This window comes from Hemibagrus wyckioides, linkage group LG05 (assembly GCF_019097595.1).
Source record: "Hemibagrus wyckioides isolate EC202008001 linkage group LG05, SWU_Hwy_1.0, whole genome shotgun sequence".
Classification (NCBI taxonomy): Eukaryota; Metazoa; Chordata; class Actinopteri; order Siluriformes; family Bagridae; genus Hemibagrus; species Hemibagrus wyckioides.
Genome location: NC_080714.1, coordinates 9,289,195 through 9,307,377, shown reverse-complemented (window position 1 = coordinate 9,307,377; position 18,183 = coordinate 9,289,195). Strand labels below are relative to the sequence as shown.

The 18,183-nt window shown below is 40.5% G+C and overlaps 1 protein-coding gene across 4 annotated transcripts in view; it reads left to right on the top strand.

Annotated features, from left to right (window-relative positions):
- Positions 1-1,717: 1,717 nt before the first annotated feature.
- The window catches only part of zgc:171572 (protein bicaudal D homolog 2), a 41,680-nt gene continuing 25,214 nt past the window's right edge, over positions 1,718-18,183 (top strand). For 3 of the 4 annotated variants that reach the window (XM_058389223.1, XM_058389222.1, XM_058389221.1), the window contains exons 1-2: positions 1,735-2,209; positions 17,747-17,959. In XM_058389223.1, coding sequence (XP_058245206.1) covers positions 2,015-2,209; positions 17,747-17,959 — 408 coding nt within the window. In that variant the 5' untranslated portion in view covers positions 1,735-2,014. Of the gene's footprint in view, positions 2,210-17,746; positions 17,960-18,183 lie in introns of all 4 variants that reach the window. The other variant, XM_058389224.1, reaches the window with a different exon arrangement.

Here is an 18,183-nt window from a genome sequence, read left to right as displayed (position 1 = left end):
ATATATATATATATATATATATATATCAAATTCCTCTTGAAAACTTATTATTCCCTTCTAACTAGAGTGGAGTCCGCACTCATTTTTTTGTAAAACGTGTTTTATTTATTTATTTTTAGTTTACATTATGATTATTTATTTTAGATTGTATACTGAAGAAATAGCATCCAATAGTTTGAGGTCATTAAAACAGATATTTTCCTGTTTAATCAGAAATGATTTTCCAACAAACTGTCCCATAACATGTCTGCCTCTAGAGAGCGTCTTTACTCTGAAATAATAATAAAAAAAACCCGTATACTGTATTTCTGATAACATTAGAAGATAAGATTTTGGGTTTTTTAAGTTTATTTGAATTAGATATTTGTAATTAAGTCTCATTTGCATATATAAATAAAAAAAAACTATCAGCAAAGACTGACTGTAATATATACTGTATTTTATTTATATATTTGTTTATTTATTTATGTTTTAATTGAACATTTCCATGTCACATTATGTACAATATCGATTTTGATAGAACACCTTTGGGATGAATTAGAGCGGAGACTGCGAGCCAGGCCTTCTCGTCCAACATCAGTGCCTGACCCCACAAATGCGCTTCTAGAGGAATGGTCAAAAATTCCCATAAACACATTCCTAAACCTCATGGAAAGCCTTCCCAGAAGAGTTGAATCTGTTATATCTGCAAAGGACAGGCCAACTCCATATTACATTCATGTGCATGTAAAGGCAGTCTCTGCATTAATTCATCCCAAAGGTGTTCTATCAGGTTGAGGTCAGGACTCTGTGAAGTTCCTCCACACCAAACTCGCCCATCCATGTCTTTATGGACCTTGCTTTGTGCACTGGTGTACAGTCATGTTGGAACAGTAAGGGGTCATCCCCAAACTATTCCCACAAAGTTGGGAGCATGAAATTGTCCAAAATGTCTTGGTATGCTGAAGCATTAAGAGTTCCTTTCACTGGAACTAAGGGGCCGAGCCCAACCCCTGAAAATCAACACCTGAACTCAATGATTTGGAGGGGTGTCCCAAAACTTTTGAAAATAGAAATAGTAATTTATTTGTCACATATACATTACAGCAGAGTGAAATTCTTTCTTCGCATATCCCATCCTTGGAGGTTGGGGTCAGAGCACAGAGTCAGCCATTATACAGCACCCCTGGAGCAGAGAGATAAGGGCTGTGCTCAAGGGCCCAACAGTGGCAACTTGGCAGTGCTGGGGCTTGAACCCCCGAGCTTTCGGTCAACCCCACTATTGCCAATATAGTGTAACTCATCTCCATGATGCTGTATGAGTCTATAGTGCTAGTGAGAGTGGTAATGCAGAATATTTAAATCGATGTGTATTCTTAATATTAACTAATATGAACTGCTTATCCGGAAATATTAGTCATTTTATGTCTCTAAGACTTCACTAGTTGTAGCTGTATGTATCCTGAGCCTGGTTTTTATTCGATCCTCTAAAACCCTGCAGCTGATCTCTCTCGGTACTTCACCGTGCTGTTGATAGATGGCGCTCTCTTCACACCGCACCTTTACCGGGATCTCCACGTCACTCTCGGTGCACGGTTAAAGCAGCGCTTCCGGGATCCACGCGCACACACCCCCACTGTGTTGAATCATGGGATGTGAGTTTTTGTCGCCTCCATAAGCGCCTCAGCTTTCCTTGGAAAAACACTACACTACCCACAAATCCTGCTCAGCATCGCAACTCCCAGCTGGACGGAGCCGTGGGCAGCTGACGGCTCCTCAGAGGAGACTGCGCTCATTAACGGGCAAGGAACGGAGAGGAGCTGAGCTCTCCGTCGTCATGGAGTAGCGCTACGAGAAGAAATATATTAATAATAATAAAAACAGCTTCCTGCCCGAAAACACGACTGACATGTTCAAGCGCAGAAGAAACTAAATTATTCGCCCCGACAAACACACAAAAAAGGGTTTGTCGGTGAAACACACTAGACGGTTGGACTTTGTGGAACCTGTGGTGATTTTCCTCACAACCTGTCCCATGATGTCCACGGAGGAGATGCTGGCCGAGATCGCGCGCCTGTCCGGCGAGCTGAACGAGACCACGCGCGAGAAGATCCAGGCGGCGGAGTACGGGCTCGTGGTGCTGGAGGAGAACCAGGCGCTCAAGCAGCAGTACGACGAGCTGGAGAGCGAATATGACAGCGTCCGGCAAGAACTGGACCAGCTCCGAGAGGTCAGTACACATTTACACACATATCTCAGCTGTTTTTCATTTAAAATACATAAACAAACAAACATAAATATTTAAATTTCAACCCGGTCGACCGTTACAGTTCTAACCGTCCTGCGTCGGGGGGGGGGGTTAACCGTTAACCGTTACCCGTTACTGCTGTATGGGTTTCGACGATTTTTTTTTAGAAATTTTAACGCTTTCACTGTAAATAAATGTGACCTTATTTGTATTTTTAGGACGGGGTCTTGCTAAGAAATGTTGTTATTTTTGCCTTTTTGCCCTACAAGGTCAACCGAAGAAAGCCTGACAGGATTCATTACATTCCTAATGGCATCTTCTGGTCTGCGTCAGTTATTACTCCTTATCGCGGTACCGGGCTTAACGATACTACTGCGCATGCGCATTGAGAGAAGTAATACTTTTAAACCATTAGCGTTATTGTTATTAGTAATATTTCACTGTAATATAACAGCAGTATGGTGTGTAGTCTGTATAATATGACACTGGTGTTAACACTCCTCGGGTCTGTTTGAAGAAGAGCAGATGTTATAGATAAATGACTGCATGCAGAGAAAAATGTATAAAGAAGTGAGGGGAAGAAGAAGAACTGAGAGCAAAGGTTTGGGGAGTTCCAGCAAAAATGTCATGGCAGATGTGAGAAGTGGATCTGCTCTAAATCTGTAGCTAGTGTTCATGTGAATACCGAAAAAATGAGCATACCAAAATAGTATAGACTTCAAATAAAAATCTAACAAATAAGCAGACCCATGGTTTGCATTGGTGAATAGATTTGAAGAAAGTTCTTCAGGTTGTCTGTACTGCCATTTTTAATGGTGCCTTCTTGGTTATTAAATAAGCAACGGTCATAAGGCTATATATCGTGAGACTTCATATAGCAGGCTTCGAAAAATGGCGGGCTCGGTTTGAATTTTTTTCTTTCCTCTTAAGCAGGAAGTGTCCTTCTCCCGCCTGGAAAGATTGACTAGCCAGCCAAACAAGTTACGACCCACACAGGCATGCTGGGAATGTAGAATCGGCTCTGAAGATAAACAACAGCTCTGTAGTCTTTCATCGAGCTGTGCTATCTACTAAGTATAGGCTGATGTTCTGTGTCGTTGAGTCATATAATCATAGAAGTAGGTGAAAGAGAAAAGGAAGACAGAGCTCTGGCGCAGATGTTGTTGAAACATTAAGTGCCGCAGGATGGCCTGAGTAAACCGGGAGGAAGTCTGAGTGTGTGGTTCGCTCTGCTTCGTAAGCCATTCTTCTGCAAAATAATGAGGAGGAGGAGGAGGAGAAGCGTAGATTTGTTCTATTGGTCATTTCAGTTTTACCCATAAATCCTAACATTTGCCTGATTTTACCTAAAGTGAGTGTCTCAGTGAGGTTACATGGAATTTCATTTTTAGTCGTCATGGATCCTTGCAAGAAAAGTTCTAATAACTTCATTGCTATTGTCTCCTGGTAGCCTGCATCTTGTCTGACCACCGTTTGGCTTTGGCACTGTGGCACCTACTGACACGTCTTTCTGAAATATGGAGTGAGGGTGAAAGTATTTGCAGTTGAAAAGACCTTATTGAGGAGACAAGGGCGAAAAAAGAAGGAGAGCGAGGAGGCCATAGATACGTTAAAGCAGTTTTTTTTTTTGTTCTCTTTCTTTAGTTCCGTTATGCTTTTTTGTATTTCTGTCTCCTTAATGCACTCTTGCTCTCTCTGGGGTTTCTGCTCTAACCATTTCCTGGCCATTCTCCTGGCTCTTCCTCCCCCCTCAAAAATAGAAACGGAACAAAAAGACAGTAAATCTTTCACGCTGATAAACAAGGCAGGCTGTGGCTTTTGTAATCATTTCATAAGACCGTTTCTTTTATTAGGAGAAACATCGCCTGCTCATGACAAGGGATCTTAAATAGGACTCAGTGATTTCTTTGCTATTTGTCTGTTATTCAATTTAATGTCTAAAATAGTTGATTTTAAAACATAAAGCTATTGGTCACTGGTCAGAACACAAGTTTAGCTGAATGTAATCCATTTACTATTATTATAGTAATACATTACATTGTGGTATGGAATAATTGACTTTGTCCACATCAGTAGACTGCTAGATAAAGGTTCAACCCTGCAGTGTAAAGAAATTCACCTTATGGTCATTCTGAAAATGGACATGAAGCATGAAGTGCTTACATGATACAGCGACAGATATTTTCCAATAACCCACTGACCTCACAGCAGGTTTTTATCACAATTTCTTCCCAACTCGGTCAATTTCAGAGGAAGGAAGGCCTTTTTAACGTTTCCTCTCAGTGGATCAGTGAGATTTAATTCATAAGTGTGGAATGTTAACGAAATGACTCCAGCAAAACTGTCTCTCTCTCTCTCTCTCTCTCTGGTAGTTTTTAAAAGTTGTTTTAAATCAGTGATAAAGGTTTTGGGTGTGTACGGTGTGACAGATTTATGTAAGGGCATTGTTGGAGACTGGAACAGCTGTTGCATTATTGACCGAGTGGAAATGGTCAACAGTTGGCCCTTTTCTTCTCTTTATAGTGTCCATGAAATGGCTTTAGGCTTGGGATTCGATTCTGTATTATGGCCAGGTGATACAAACAACATTTCTTTGACACATGATATGAATCCCAGCATCTAATTTTCAAAATGCAGTACTGTGTTTAAAAAGACTGTGATTACCTACAGCTCTCAGCCCTGAGTCACAGCCCTGCAGATATTCAGTATATCCTCACACGTGCCTGGGTTATAACGCTTAAATACAGTGAAAATGGAAAAAAAAGGAAAAGAAAGCTGTCTATAACAGCCCATTTAATGAGTCTGTGAGATTAGATCATGCTCTTTTGAATGGTTTCCACTGAAGACAGAGCAGAGATAACATGTTAATGACGCATACCAACTAAATTCTGCTAAATTGGAGAATTCGCTGTAGAGTATACACCATTTCATGATTGCAGGAAATATTTCAACATTTTCCAGATATGCCTACAAACACGAATAAACAGGATATGTACCAGAATCCAGTCTGTTTGTAAGATTCTAGTTGGACTGGTTACCAGTTTGGAGGCTGCAGTAGGTATTTTGGACTGGACTTTTCTCTGTAGAGGGTTCTCTGTGGTAGCTCAGTGGGTAAAATGTTCAGAAGGTTGTGTTTCAAATCCCAGGACCACCAAGCAGTGATACATTTAAGTCACACTTGGTAACGGTGTCTGCCAAATGTCATAAATGGTTTGTCCATATTTAATAGTCAAAGGCCATTTGACATATATGAAATGATGTTCCCTTAATTTGGTCACCTTTTTATTGGACAGTCATGGGGAAGCAAGCTCACTGTCCCATTGAGTTCTTATTACACCTAGTTAAAAAATTGGTTATTAAACAGGTCTAAGGTTTTTTGCTCTGAATGAAATCTAAAAAAGATTCTGCAGACGAAGTGCAGACAGTGTGATTATGATGTAGAGCCATTTCCATTACAAGAAATATGGCAAAGATTGGGAGAAGGAATGTGGGATTGTGGAGTGGATAATTGTGTACCTCAGAAATGCTTGTGTATCAGAATGACCTTATTTCCCACACACAAAAAAGATTTCTTCCTCCTGGTGATAAAGGATGAAAAGCATAGGAATACAGTTTCAATATGGCACGTCTGGGCTCTTACAGAAATGCAGACTTTATTTTATCACCTATTGTCAAGTCCAGATTCATCTTGTCTTTTGCTGTTTGAGCTCAATGCAGTTTTGCCTCTGGTCAGTTTTCCACACATTCCCCTGCAGGATGTCAAACACAGAGGTCATGACCTTTCATCCTCCTTGACTTTTGTCCTCCACTCTTGACACTGGCACACAGAGCAGCTGGTCACTCTGTGTTTGTGTGTGTATTTACACTCTTGGGTGGGCTAAATATCTCCAATCCTAATTTGAGACATGGTATAGGCAAAGGGGATTTTTTTTGTCCAGAGATGATTGTGAATTCAAATCCCAATTATACCACACCTATCCATGTCCTGGAATCCGAGAGAGCACCTTGGGTATGTTCTCTGGGTAGGAGGGATGGCATACTCAACCTTAGCCAACACATGCTAGCACATGTGAGCTCATGTATGAGGAAAAGGGCTGAAAGCACTGTCCCCTTCACGTCCACCACCTTACAGCTGCTCTCTAATAATAATAAGTATTTGTGATATTAAAAAGAACAACATTTTGCTGATGAAGTTTGATTAATTTTTATCACTAAAAAATCATGTATTTGATGGAAATTTACTGTACTGGCAGAGAAATAAATGCCAAAATGCCAATATATATATATATATTATTGCTTGCATTATGTTCAACTATTGAGCTGAGATGATGCAGGAAATAGAACTGATGCTGTATCCATGTTGCCTGATTCATTCAGGGTTTAGCTGGGAATGTCATGAGGGAATTCAAGAGGCCATGAAGACACACATGTGTGCGCACACACACACACACACACACACATTAAAAACACCCTTCATTCTGTTGCCATGACAAAGACCCTTGTGGCATTATGTAGGGTGTGTGAAGAACACAGTGAAAGCATTCACATTTGCGCACACACACACACACACACTCCCACGGCTGATACTGCAGCACTGCAGCAGCTGCATGCTTGTATTGTTCATTATGGACAAATACCATAAATATCTTAAAAGGACAATACAGCTTGTGGATTTTAATGATTGTCCATTAGCTGAGATGACATGGGCAGGATTAAAAAAATTTAAAAAAACCTGCTAATTACACACTTACCCACAGATTGTCATGGCATGCCTTTAAGAGCCCGTAAACAGGTTCAGACTAGTGTCTCAAGAGCCTCCTTATTTCTTTTTTTGGGTCAAGGTTTTTGGGTCTTAGCGTAATCCTGGCACCTGGACACTGGCGTGGGAAAGTTGGAGCAGGTGCCAAGCCTAGAGCTGCCTCTTCTACCTGAATAGGCCTCTCCTCGGCTCCTCAGAAGATGGGCACCATCTTATCAAAAGGATTGCTTCTTGGAACGTGTAAATCAAGAGATTAGACCCGGCCTCTTATGTTTAGCATGTGAAAAGACGTGTCCAAATGAAACTCTGGTGAGCGCTAATGAAGCAGGATATATGTTGGAGATTGTCCAAGGATTTTGAATCCTCTTTATTTGGACTGAAATGGGTTTTCTTGTTTTGTTTTAGAACAATGAACTACATTTCTGCTGCACACATATATATATATATATATATATATATATATATATATATATATATATATATATATATATATATATATATATATATATATATATATATATGAAAAGATGATATACGGTGCTTTTGGGTGTGTGCATGCTTTAGAAATATTAGTAGAACAGTATGAATAGATGGCTGTGTCTGCGAAGGTGTGCACTGCAAAGTTCTCTGTATTTATGGACAGTTAAGTCAAGCATAACGCATGCTGAATTAATACAAATGCGTGTGAGTGAGGGAGAGTGACAGGATGCAATTAAGTGCTAATCTGCAATAAATGGGTCTGAATGCAGCAGCTAATCGCTGCCCACACGGCCTCAATCGGCTGGTTTACAGAGACTATCAGCTTATCTTGGATATATCAACTGTGTGTAAAAGAGCTAGTAAGCTTTCTGGTGGCATGAGTTGTGTTTTTTCAGGTTGATATGTTTTAATCAAACAAAAGGTTTTGGATAATGGTGCACCCTGGTCTCTCAGTGGACTCATTGCTCTGTGAAACAAATGGGACTTCCCTATGAACAGCATGAGGGATTTTCCACAGTCGGGTGCCTGAGGCTGATGGGAATGCGACTTAAATGAGCGTCTTTCACACGAGTTCGTTACCTTATTTACTTACACTGAACGTGTGTGATGCTGCTGATTGCAACCAGGTTATTTTTCTCCCTCATGTTGCCACATCAGATGGTAAACATTGTCATAGCTGACTGCTGTATAAATACATTTCTTCAAACATGAGTTTGCTATTGGCTATCTGTGTGTGTGTGTGTCTGCTAAATGTCCGTGTATACAGAACTGTCAGGGTAAGATAGGAAGAGAATAAGAAATAATCTGGTTAGCTTAAAGAGGAAGTGTGTCTAAAAGGAGCAGCTGACCTCATCTATTATTATCAGCAAGAGCTGTATGACACCAGTCAGAGTTCAGATGACCGGACCACACCGAGACCCACTGCCACATATCCCTTTTTGTGGGTTTTTTTGGTCTTTTGCTTTATGTTAGTGCTCCATGTTTGATACAGCAAGCCATTTTGTTGGAAAACAGTAGCTCTATGCAAATTCATGTAAAGTGAATACGAGCATTGGTGATATCTTCCAAATGGAAGAAGTGAGACAATAGAGACCATTGACATCTCCAATCATGTGCTGGTCTCCAGATTTTTTTACATAAGTACATCAAGTGAAGCACTATTGGAGGCCGCACTAGGGTCCAGTATTAATCGTGTTATTTTCAAAAAGCTTTTCCAAGTTTCCTCTATTTGCTCTAATATCCTCTAATAATTATGTAATCTAGAGACAAATAGCTGTTTGAGAACTCTTGAACTGAATATCCTGTTGAAACACCCTGAGTTCCTTGCTATATTATTAGTTCTGGTTATACTTTTGAAATGCTCTCACTGAGCACTTTATTAGGAACACTATCCTAATACTAGGTAAAGCCTCCCTTTTAAAACAGCCTCAATTCTTCATGGTATAGTTTTCACAAGATATTGGAAACATTCCTTTGAGATGTTGATATGATTGCATCACACCGTTCAGGTAGATTTTTCAGGTACACTTGTTGTAAATTTCCTGTCCTACCACGTTCCAAATGTGTTCTACTGGATTCAGATCCATTGACCAGATAGACCACTGTACACTGACCTCATTGGCATGTTCATGAAAGCAGTTTCACTTTTGCTTTGTGACATGGTGCATTATCACTCTGGATGTAGCCATTAGAAGATGGTAAATTGTGGCCATAAAGGAATGCACATGATCAGCAACAATACTCAAATAGTGGCAATCAAGCAATGATTGATTGGTATTAACAGGCCCAAAGTGTACCAAGAAAACATTCCCCACACCATTACACAACCTCCACTAGCCTGGACTGTACACAAAAAGCAGGCAGGGTCCATGGATTCATGCTGTCCATGCCAGATTCTAACCCTACTATCCCTACTTGTGCATTCTGATATGCTTTTCTGCTCACCATAATTCTACAATCAAACTGGATGTTTTTCTTTTATTGCACCATTCTGTGTTAAACACTAGGGACTATTGTGTGTGAAAATCCCAGGAGATCAGCAGTTTCTGAAACACTCAAACCAGCCTGCCTGGCACCAGCAATCGTGCCATGGTCAAAATCCACTGAGATAACATTTCATCCTCATTTTGATGGTTGATATGAACATTACCTGAAGTTGCCAGTTTGTATTTGCATGATTTTATGCATTGCACCGGTGCCACATGATTGGATGATTAGATAGCTCCATGAATGAGTAATTGTATAGATGTTCTTAATAAAGTGCTTAGTAATTTTGCTTGGAACATAGTGGTGTTGTGCCTTAGTAAACCAAAGCAAAATAGAATCCATTATAATTCTTTAGTTTATAATGTGACGAATCACGGAGACTTGTTTGACAAATCAAAAGGATGTTAAGTTAAGCCTCAGATAGACACACTTACTTATCTTAATGACAAAGCTTTTTAGTTGCAACAATAAACATGTCTCATCACACATCCATTTCTTATCCCTGAACTCGTCCAGCATCTCTCTCAGGATTCTGCCCCCTTTTTCCCTCCATTGAATTTCTGCTTCCTGTTTACTTCAGTTAGAGGCCCTGAGTACTGTGTAGCATCCGGATTGAGGGTGAAATAGCAGTCCTGCAGGGCGGTGAGACCAGGAAGAGAAGACATGATAATAGATTTCATTCTGTGATAGTGTTTGGCATGCAACATCACAAAACATTACAGTTGTACTGTAAGAAATCCTGGCCCTAGTGTAACCGTTGAGAATATTTCTTCAGTTTTATTTAATACATAAAATGGCACAGAAGCAAATGATGTGGGAAAGATACTGAAGTGATGAATTATGAGACCAAAGTGCTGAAAGAAAAGATACAGTGCAGCGTTTACTGACCAGGAAGACCTTAAAACATGAGTGAGGGTACCTGTTAACGAAATACTGAATGGGGAAGAATAATTTTGCGTGTGTACAGAGTGTGTGTGGGTAAATGAACGAGATGATGATGGTTACTGGTTTACCACACTAATCACTCTTAGTTCCGAGCAGCACGAGAAGAGAGAGAGAAAGAGAAATAACAATTACCTCTCAATCGTCAGGATCATCAGGATCCACCCTTTAATTATATCCTGGTGTTGGTTCTGAGTGCACAAGATAACGTTGCCCATTTACGTGGGCAATGCGCACAGTTAGTTGCCATTCTTGTTGGTTGCACACGCCCTGATTGCAGGGTGACACCTGCGGGTGTGACGACCTACCCACAACCACCACGCAGAGTCAGCAGGGCAATGATCCAGTGCTGTTATTGTGCCAGACATCGTGCTAGTTACAGCCTGTTAGATTTATATCTACATCATCGGCAGGCTTCTTGATTCAAAAGAAAGGACTTGAGGCCAGAGGCACCCACAACTTCTGCTTCTTCCTTCCTTAGAGGTTGTTATCTGGCAGAATAAAGATGGATTTGTGTCTTAAAACAGTAGGTAGGGAGGAAACTGACGAAACCGCATGACCATAAATGCTGTAGGTTTGGTCATAGAATTGCTCAGTTTGGCACTTCACCACATCATACCTTAATCTGTGTAGAATTGAGAAAATCTCACTTGAATTCGCAGCTCCTTCTGACACACATATACAGAAGGATAACTGAAGGATTATCTGTTTCCTTGCTTATTAGTGTGAATGTAGCGTTACACCGCAAACGTTATTATTATTATTATTATTATTATTATTATTATCATTATAATTTTTTGCTTCTTGCAGCATTTGTCATGGTGAGCAAAATTCATGTTAAAAGCTTATGCATTCAAAGACTGTAAAATCTGTCTGTCTATCTATCTATCTATCTATCTATCTATCTATCTCTCTCTCTCTCTCTCTCTCTCTCTCTCTCTCTATCTATCTATCTATCTATCTATCTATCTATCTATCTATCTATCTATCTATCTATCTATCTATCTATCTATCTATCTATCTTTATACTCTTTAGTGCCCTACTTGTGTTTTCACAGTCACATGAGAGGAAAGCAGAAAAGACAGAATCAATAACAACTGGAGGAAAGGGTGCGTGTGTGTGTGTGTGTGTGTGTGTGTGTGTATGCGCATGCTTGGGTGTAGGTGGTATTTTGGTCTGTTAGGGGGAGGGGCTGTATGTTTGCCAGTTTCTTAAGAATCTGAGAAATGGTGTATGTGGTGTGTATGTGTATATGTATGTGTGTGTGTGTGTGTGTGTGTGTTTAAGGCTGGATGCCAGTGTTCCTGTGGGAACCAGTAGGGTTCGGGTTCTTTTGGGCGTTTACTCAAACGAACACAAGAACAGTGACAACTCCAGCTTATATAACCATCATTTAAATGGGTGGTTCAGCCTCATTAAAGGTTTTCATGTGTTTGCTTGTTATGGGGTGTCCCTGTTTATTTTAGATGGAAAACATTTCATGTGGTCCTCAGAACAACTGAAAATATATTTAGTACATCCAAGATAAACACCTAGAACATTCCACCGAACTCCCCGCAGCGTTCTCCTGACTAATATTCCCGTAATAAAAGGCTGCAGTGTTGTACATGTAGATACAGAGAAGCTTAGTGAACATTAAGGTATCGGTGTATGAAATGCAGGGATTTGGTGTTCCTCCCCATCACATCTCACGTGCTGATGATTAAGTGCTGTTTCTGATTGATCAGACGTGCATTGCTAGGCTTGGATTTGATTAAGCATGTCTGAAGTAAGATTAGCGAGACGTTGATTGTAGAAGAAAACAGCCATAGATCTTACATGTACATGTAAAAACAACCTTGACTTATATTCTTATACTTATATTCTTATATGTTCTGTTTCTCGATCCACACACGATATTGCCTGGTTTGAAAGAAAATGTAAAAGCTTTTGGTCCAGTGTACAAAAAGCGAAACATCTGTTTTCAGCTGGAGTAAAGGAATTCAATATCCAGTGGTTTCCTGAAGCCAAAGAAATTTATTCATGCATGTTGTTCAAACCGTGTTATAACCAGATTGAGGATAATATTCTGGAGTATTTCATGCTGTTATAGGAAAATAATCACTTAACCTGACATAACACTCCTGTTTCGCAGTTTCTTCTTTTCCTCAAACTTCCTGTAACAATTTTGTCAGCAAACACAATTTTTAATTCATGACACAATAGCGCAATGTATTATTTATTCAATTATGTGCTCTTATCAGTTTTATTAATAGTTACATATTATATTAATAGTAACATTAATAGTTATACTGTCATTCCTTCACCAACCTTTCTTTTTTCCTCTCACCTAATGCCAGATAGACAACAACTACAGCTTCTGACATAACTGAGAAACTTCCTTCCAGAAATCTTAGAGAAAATCAATTGCACACGTTTTTAATCAGTGCATGTGGTACGCCTGTGATACATGTGGCTGTGTAAAGTAGCTTCTCTAAAAATGTGTTAGAAACAAGTGCATTAATATAAACCCAGCATCCAGACCTGCTGTCAAGCTGCTGTTCTAAAAAGAGTAAGCCATTTAAAAACCAGAGGCCATCTGGTGAATCTGCCCCAATTCGTTTTTCATATTTTCACTTGGTTACAATAAAAATAGCTCTTTATCATTTGATTTGGTTCTCTATTTAAATTTAGAACAAGCCCACCTTATCAGGCATAACATTATGACTACTGAGAGGTGAAGTGAATAACACTGATTATCTCCTCATCATGGCACCTGTTAGTGGGTGGGATATATTAGGCAGCAAGTGAACATTTTATCCTCACAGTTGATGTGTTAGAAGCAGGAAAAATGGACAAGTGTAAGGATTTGAGCGAGTTTGACAAGGGCCAAATTGTGATGGCTAGACGACTGGATCAGAGCATCTCCAAAACTGCAGCTCTTGTGGGGTGTTCCCGGTCTGCAGTGGTCAGTATCTATCAAAAGTGGTCCAAGGAAGGAACAGTGGTGAACCGGCGACAGGGTCAGGGGTGGCCAAGGCTTATTGATGCACGTGGGAAGCGAAGGCTGGACAGTGTGGTCCGATCCAACAGACGAGATAATGTTGCTCAAATTGCTGATAGAAAGGTGTCAGAATACACAGTGCATCACAGTTTGTTGCATTTGGGGCTGCATAGGGTCCCCAGGTGGTCATAATGTTATGCCTGGTCGGTGTATACTTAGAATTCTAAATCTTGTCAAAGTTTCTAAAATGGTCAATTCCTTCTCAACACCACTTTGGTCAACTTTGAAAAGAAACAGCTGGCTTCCGGACCCAAGCAGGAAGTGGGTCAGCTGGATAAGTCATCTGCGCAGGCTGAGACTGATGTCATGGGAAAGTCACGCTAAAGGAAGGCAGAACGGATGAATACAGATGACTACAAACTCGAAAAACAAGGCTCTGTCATAGATAAGATACCGTACTGCAAAAGAGGCTCGAGAAAAGCATGAAAGAGGAAATAAAAGATGAGAGTGTGCAGTGTCACACCATGCGGATTTGCAGATAGTCAATGGATGTGTGTCATGGGTTTCCTTATTCTGTCAGTCTCTTTGGAACAGAAGTCATAATGACACATTTCTGTGATTTCTTACACACTCACTTGTGTCCTTGGTCTGCTATGTATAAGCTGATTTTACCTCTGATGCATTCTGTCTGCTTGAAGCGATTCTGTATGGTGTATATAATAGGATGAAATGTGGAATATGACATTCTTTAGTCAGCTCTTTGTCTAGGGAAAATGAATGTGTGACAGACAGAGAGAATGTAAGCCTTCCTCAGGCCCCCTGTTGTGTGACTGGTTTGTGTTAAATGTTCAGTTTACCGTGGCGTGTGTTTTAGTGAGCCAGAGAATTCGATAAGGATTTTTTTTTTTTTTTTCTTTTCCCAGCGGCTAGTACACAGTGACCTTTTTCCCTTTTCCCCTTGTGCTAACAGTATGTTCTCTCACCCTTTTTTCAAAATGTTAATCCGTGCCTTGTTACTTATTGACACAATTTTGGTCAATAAGTATTTTGGAGGCCTCTGTATGGAAGTGCTCAGTCATGTGCGCTCTGACAGTGTGTGTGTGTGTGTGTGTGTGTGAAAAGATTTCTTTAAAAAAATAAAAAACAGAAATTTGTGCTGACCAAAAACTATATTAATAGTATGGTATGATACATTTTTATCATTTGTTTCAAGGCAAAAATGATTCAAATTCTTATGTTGTACTTGTAGCATAAATCATTTCTAATGATTTTTTAACAAAAATTGTACAATTTTGCCCATTTCACCTCTGAGAGCTCTGACCACTCTCATTAATGAGGTGTTTCGGATGTTTTTTCCTCCAATACTTTTCTGTGTAAATGCTACTGTTGCGTGTGTGTGTGTGTGTGTGTGTGTGTGACAATCCCAGGATTTCAGTAGTTCCTGAAATACTCAAGCCAACATACATGTCAATGCCCAAGTCACAGGGGTCACAGAGATTTTCCTCTGATGTTTTTGGTGTTTTGTGTAAATATTAACTGAAGCTCTTGACCTGTGTGTGTGTGCGTGTGTGTGTGTGTGTGTGTGTGACAATCCCAGGATTTCAGTAGTTCCTGAAATACTCAAGCCAACATGCATGTCAATGCCCAAGTCACAGGGGTCACAGAGATTTTCCTCTGATGTTTTTGGTGTTTTGTGTAAATATTAACTGAAGCTCTTGACCTGTGTGTGTGTGTGCGTGTGCGTGATTTTTATGCACTACATTGCTGCATTGCTATTTTGGATAATTGCATGAATGTACAGGTGTTCCTATTAAAGTGAATAGTGAATGCATCAGGGATGCCTCAGGAACATCGAAGGGCGAAGGAGATAATGCGGATGATTTCTTTTGCATCCTGGTGACCATTGTTCCATGTGAGGCACAGAAGATTGAGGGATGAAAACCACATATATGCTCTCTCTCTAATTTATTCTGCATGTGCAGACATGCTGTCAATTCCATGAGCCTTTCTGTCTGGCAGTTATCATGGTCTCTGACTTCCAAGTGCCTTCTAAAATTGTGTTAACTCCTGCAAATCAGTGGTAAATATTGAGCATCATCTGACACACAGCAGTGTATCAGTGTCCTGGAGCAAAGTCCTGTGGAATGAGTTCTGCACAGAGCAGGCTGGAACAGAACAGGGCAGTGGATAAACTTCCAGGAAGGCTCTTCTGCTTCAGACTTAAACATGCCCATGCAGTGTTTCATTATAGAGTGTGTGTGTGTGTGTGAGAGAGAGAGAGAGAGAGAGATTGGAGACTCTCTTCTGCAGAATAGCAGAGCTGCAATGCAGAGGCTGCTCAATATTCAGCTGTTTAACTCCTTCCTTCCCTCCTTGCTTGATGTCTTCCTCAGTTAAGATGTCAGACAGGCGAGGGTTAAGACTCTCACTCCTGGATAATTACGTCTAAAATGATCATCGTAATTATTTTACTCCATACTCAATTACTGAGTTAATTATTCATCAAGTTTACGAGCCACCTTGTCTTGTTGCACCTGCCACGGAAAGCATGCTTTTGCATACCATAAGAATATATTTCTTTCACTTTTGAATGTACATATAAAGGATATTAATCACTCGTGTAGATAACGCTGGTCAGTTAGCCCACATGAATGTTGGTTGTGTATTGCAAAACTAGATCAAATGTCAAGCTCTGGGCTCTTCCAAAAAACACACCTTCTATATATCGGAGATACCCGTGTGTATGAGAATATAGAGCTAAACACTGAGTCTCCAAACTCACCGGTGTGTGTTAGTCATTTAGTCGGTTTTGTTGCTGTGGACGTCGACGACTTCAAACGAGGCCCACATCAAAGCTGTGTAGCTCACCACAGAGCCACCATTTTTTTCCCATGACTCACATTCTGCTCCTTCTCTCTCTGTGGCAATGGTGGATAAGTCAGGAGTTAATGAGCTAAGCCCTCACAGGAGGTATTGTCCAGTCTCGGCGTAATAGCAAAGCAAACTAGTTTGCTGGTCATGTGTATTAATACAAACTAAGGTAAATGACTGATTATGTAAGTTTCTAATCTAGTACAGCTAACAGCTTGTAATCTCAACAAAATTGTTAGCAAGCCATTGGCTAGCATTTCAGGCAGGAGTAGTGGAGTTCAGTGCTTGTGATATGACTAGCATCTTTTATTTTCTCCCAGGAGAAGGTGCTATAGCAGGAGACTTCATGGCTGCATGCTGACAAATGAGTTCTCTTGCTGCAATGGAAAGGGATGTGTCTCACAAAGTAAACGCAGCCAAATAGGGTGGTTGTGTAATTGTATTTTTAAGTTGAATTGTTCAACTTGAAGTCAGGTTTTTTGTCACTTCACGTTAATTCACGCCAGACATCTGCGAAGCCCATTAAAGTGAAAGCTTGCTGATAAACTGCCAGCGTGTCTGGGTCTGAAATAAAGGTGTGCCATTGTCAAGAGGGCACAGCAAAGTCGTCCAAGTTTGCGTAAGACCTGAACAAAGCGTGCACGTGTTTCATCTGAACCGTCAATCTCATGGCTACAGCCCAAGGCTGAGAGATTAGATTACAGGAAGTTTGCGATCACAGCCTGATGATTAGGCCACAGGTCAGATTTTGTCTGGGTTTAATCAAGATTGACGTTTTGTGAGAAACTGATTTATACTTCAGTAAGCCTAGTTAAGCCGTGTGAGAGCTGAGGCACTTGAGTTTTTTTTGTTTGTTTTTTTCTTTCTTTCAACCTTACACAACACCACCTGATTTTCTTTGTCTAAACTAACAAGTGAAATTAGCCAGCATCATGAAAGATTATCTGCAGCTACTAATGCCCTTGATGGTCCAGGATCTTTCGTCCCCCAGTCCAAAAACATGCATTGTGGGCAGATTGGTGTCTCTAAATTGTCTGTAGTGTGTGAAAGCATGTGCTAGTGTACCCTGCAATGGGTTAGTGACCTGTCCAGGTTGTCCTTTGCCTTGGACCGTGAGTTCCCAGGGATAGACTCCAGGTTCCATGCACCCTTGTTGAGGATAAGCAGTACAGAAAATGGATGGATGATCGTATTGAAATGTTTGTAATGTGTTTAGTGATTCTAATGCCAATTTGTGGTTTGGTGCTTTGTTGGTGGTTGTGTATTCATTCTGATATCAGAGGAGGACAATGGTAGAGGATTTACACATAAGAAGGGGAATTCTCCAGTCTCACAGAAATGGGATTCCCTGTCAGCTCCTAAATTCAATGAGACGTCCAACGTCATATTAATGAGAACTAGAAGTAACTGACATGGATTCATCTAAGCAGTGCAGCTAAATGTTAGAGAGACTCTGTGTTAAGCAGGAACATAACCAGACACACTTTCTTTCCCCAGGCGTTCGGACAGGCTCACTCCAACCAGAGGAAAGTGGCAGCTGATGGTGAGAGTCGGGAGGAATCTCTTCTCCAGGAGTCGGCATGTAAGGAGGCGTACTACGAGCAGCGCGTACAGGAGCTCCAGGCCGAGCTCAGGCAGACTCGCAATGCCCTCACCAACGCACAATCGGAGAACGAGCGCCTATCCACCATCACCCAGGAGCTCAGAGAGGTAAGACTTACTATTGTGCACAAGTTCACACACATAGAAAACTAGCCAAAGAGCAAATGTTGTCCAGGTTTTTCCCCCCAATTATTTACTTTGGGTATATAAAAAAAAAAAGTGCTGGCAAATTGGAAGAAATGTACAAATTGCGTATTGATAGTTTAATGATGAGCGTCATATTCCAATTTCTGTTTATTTATATTTGTATTGTTGGCCACAGTTTTATACTT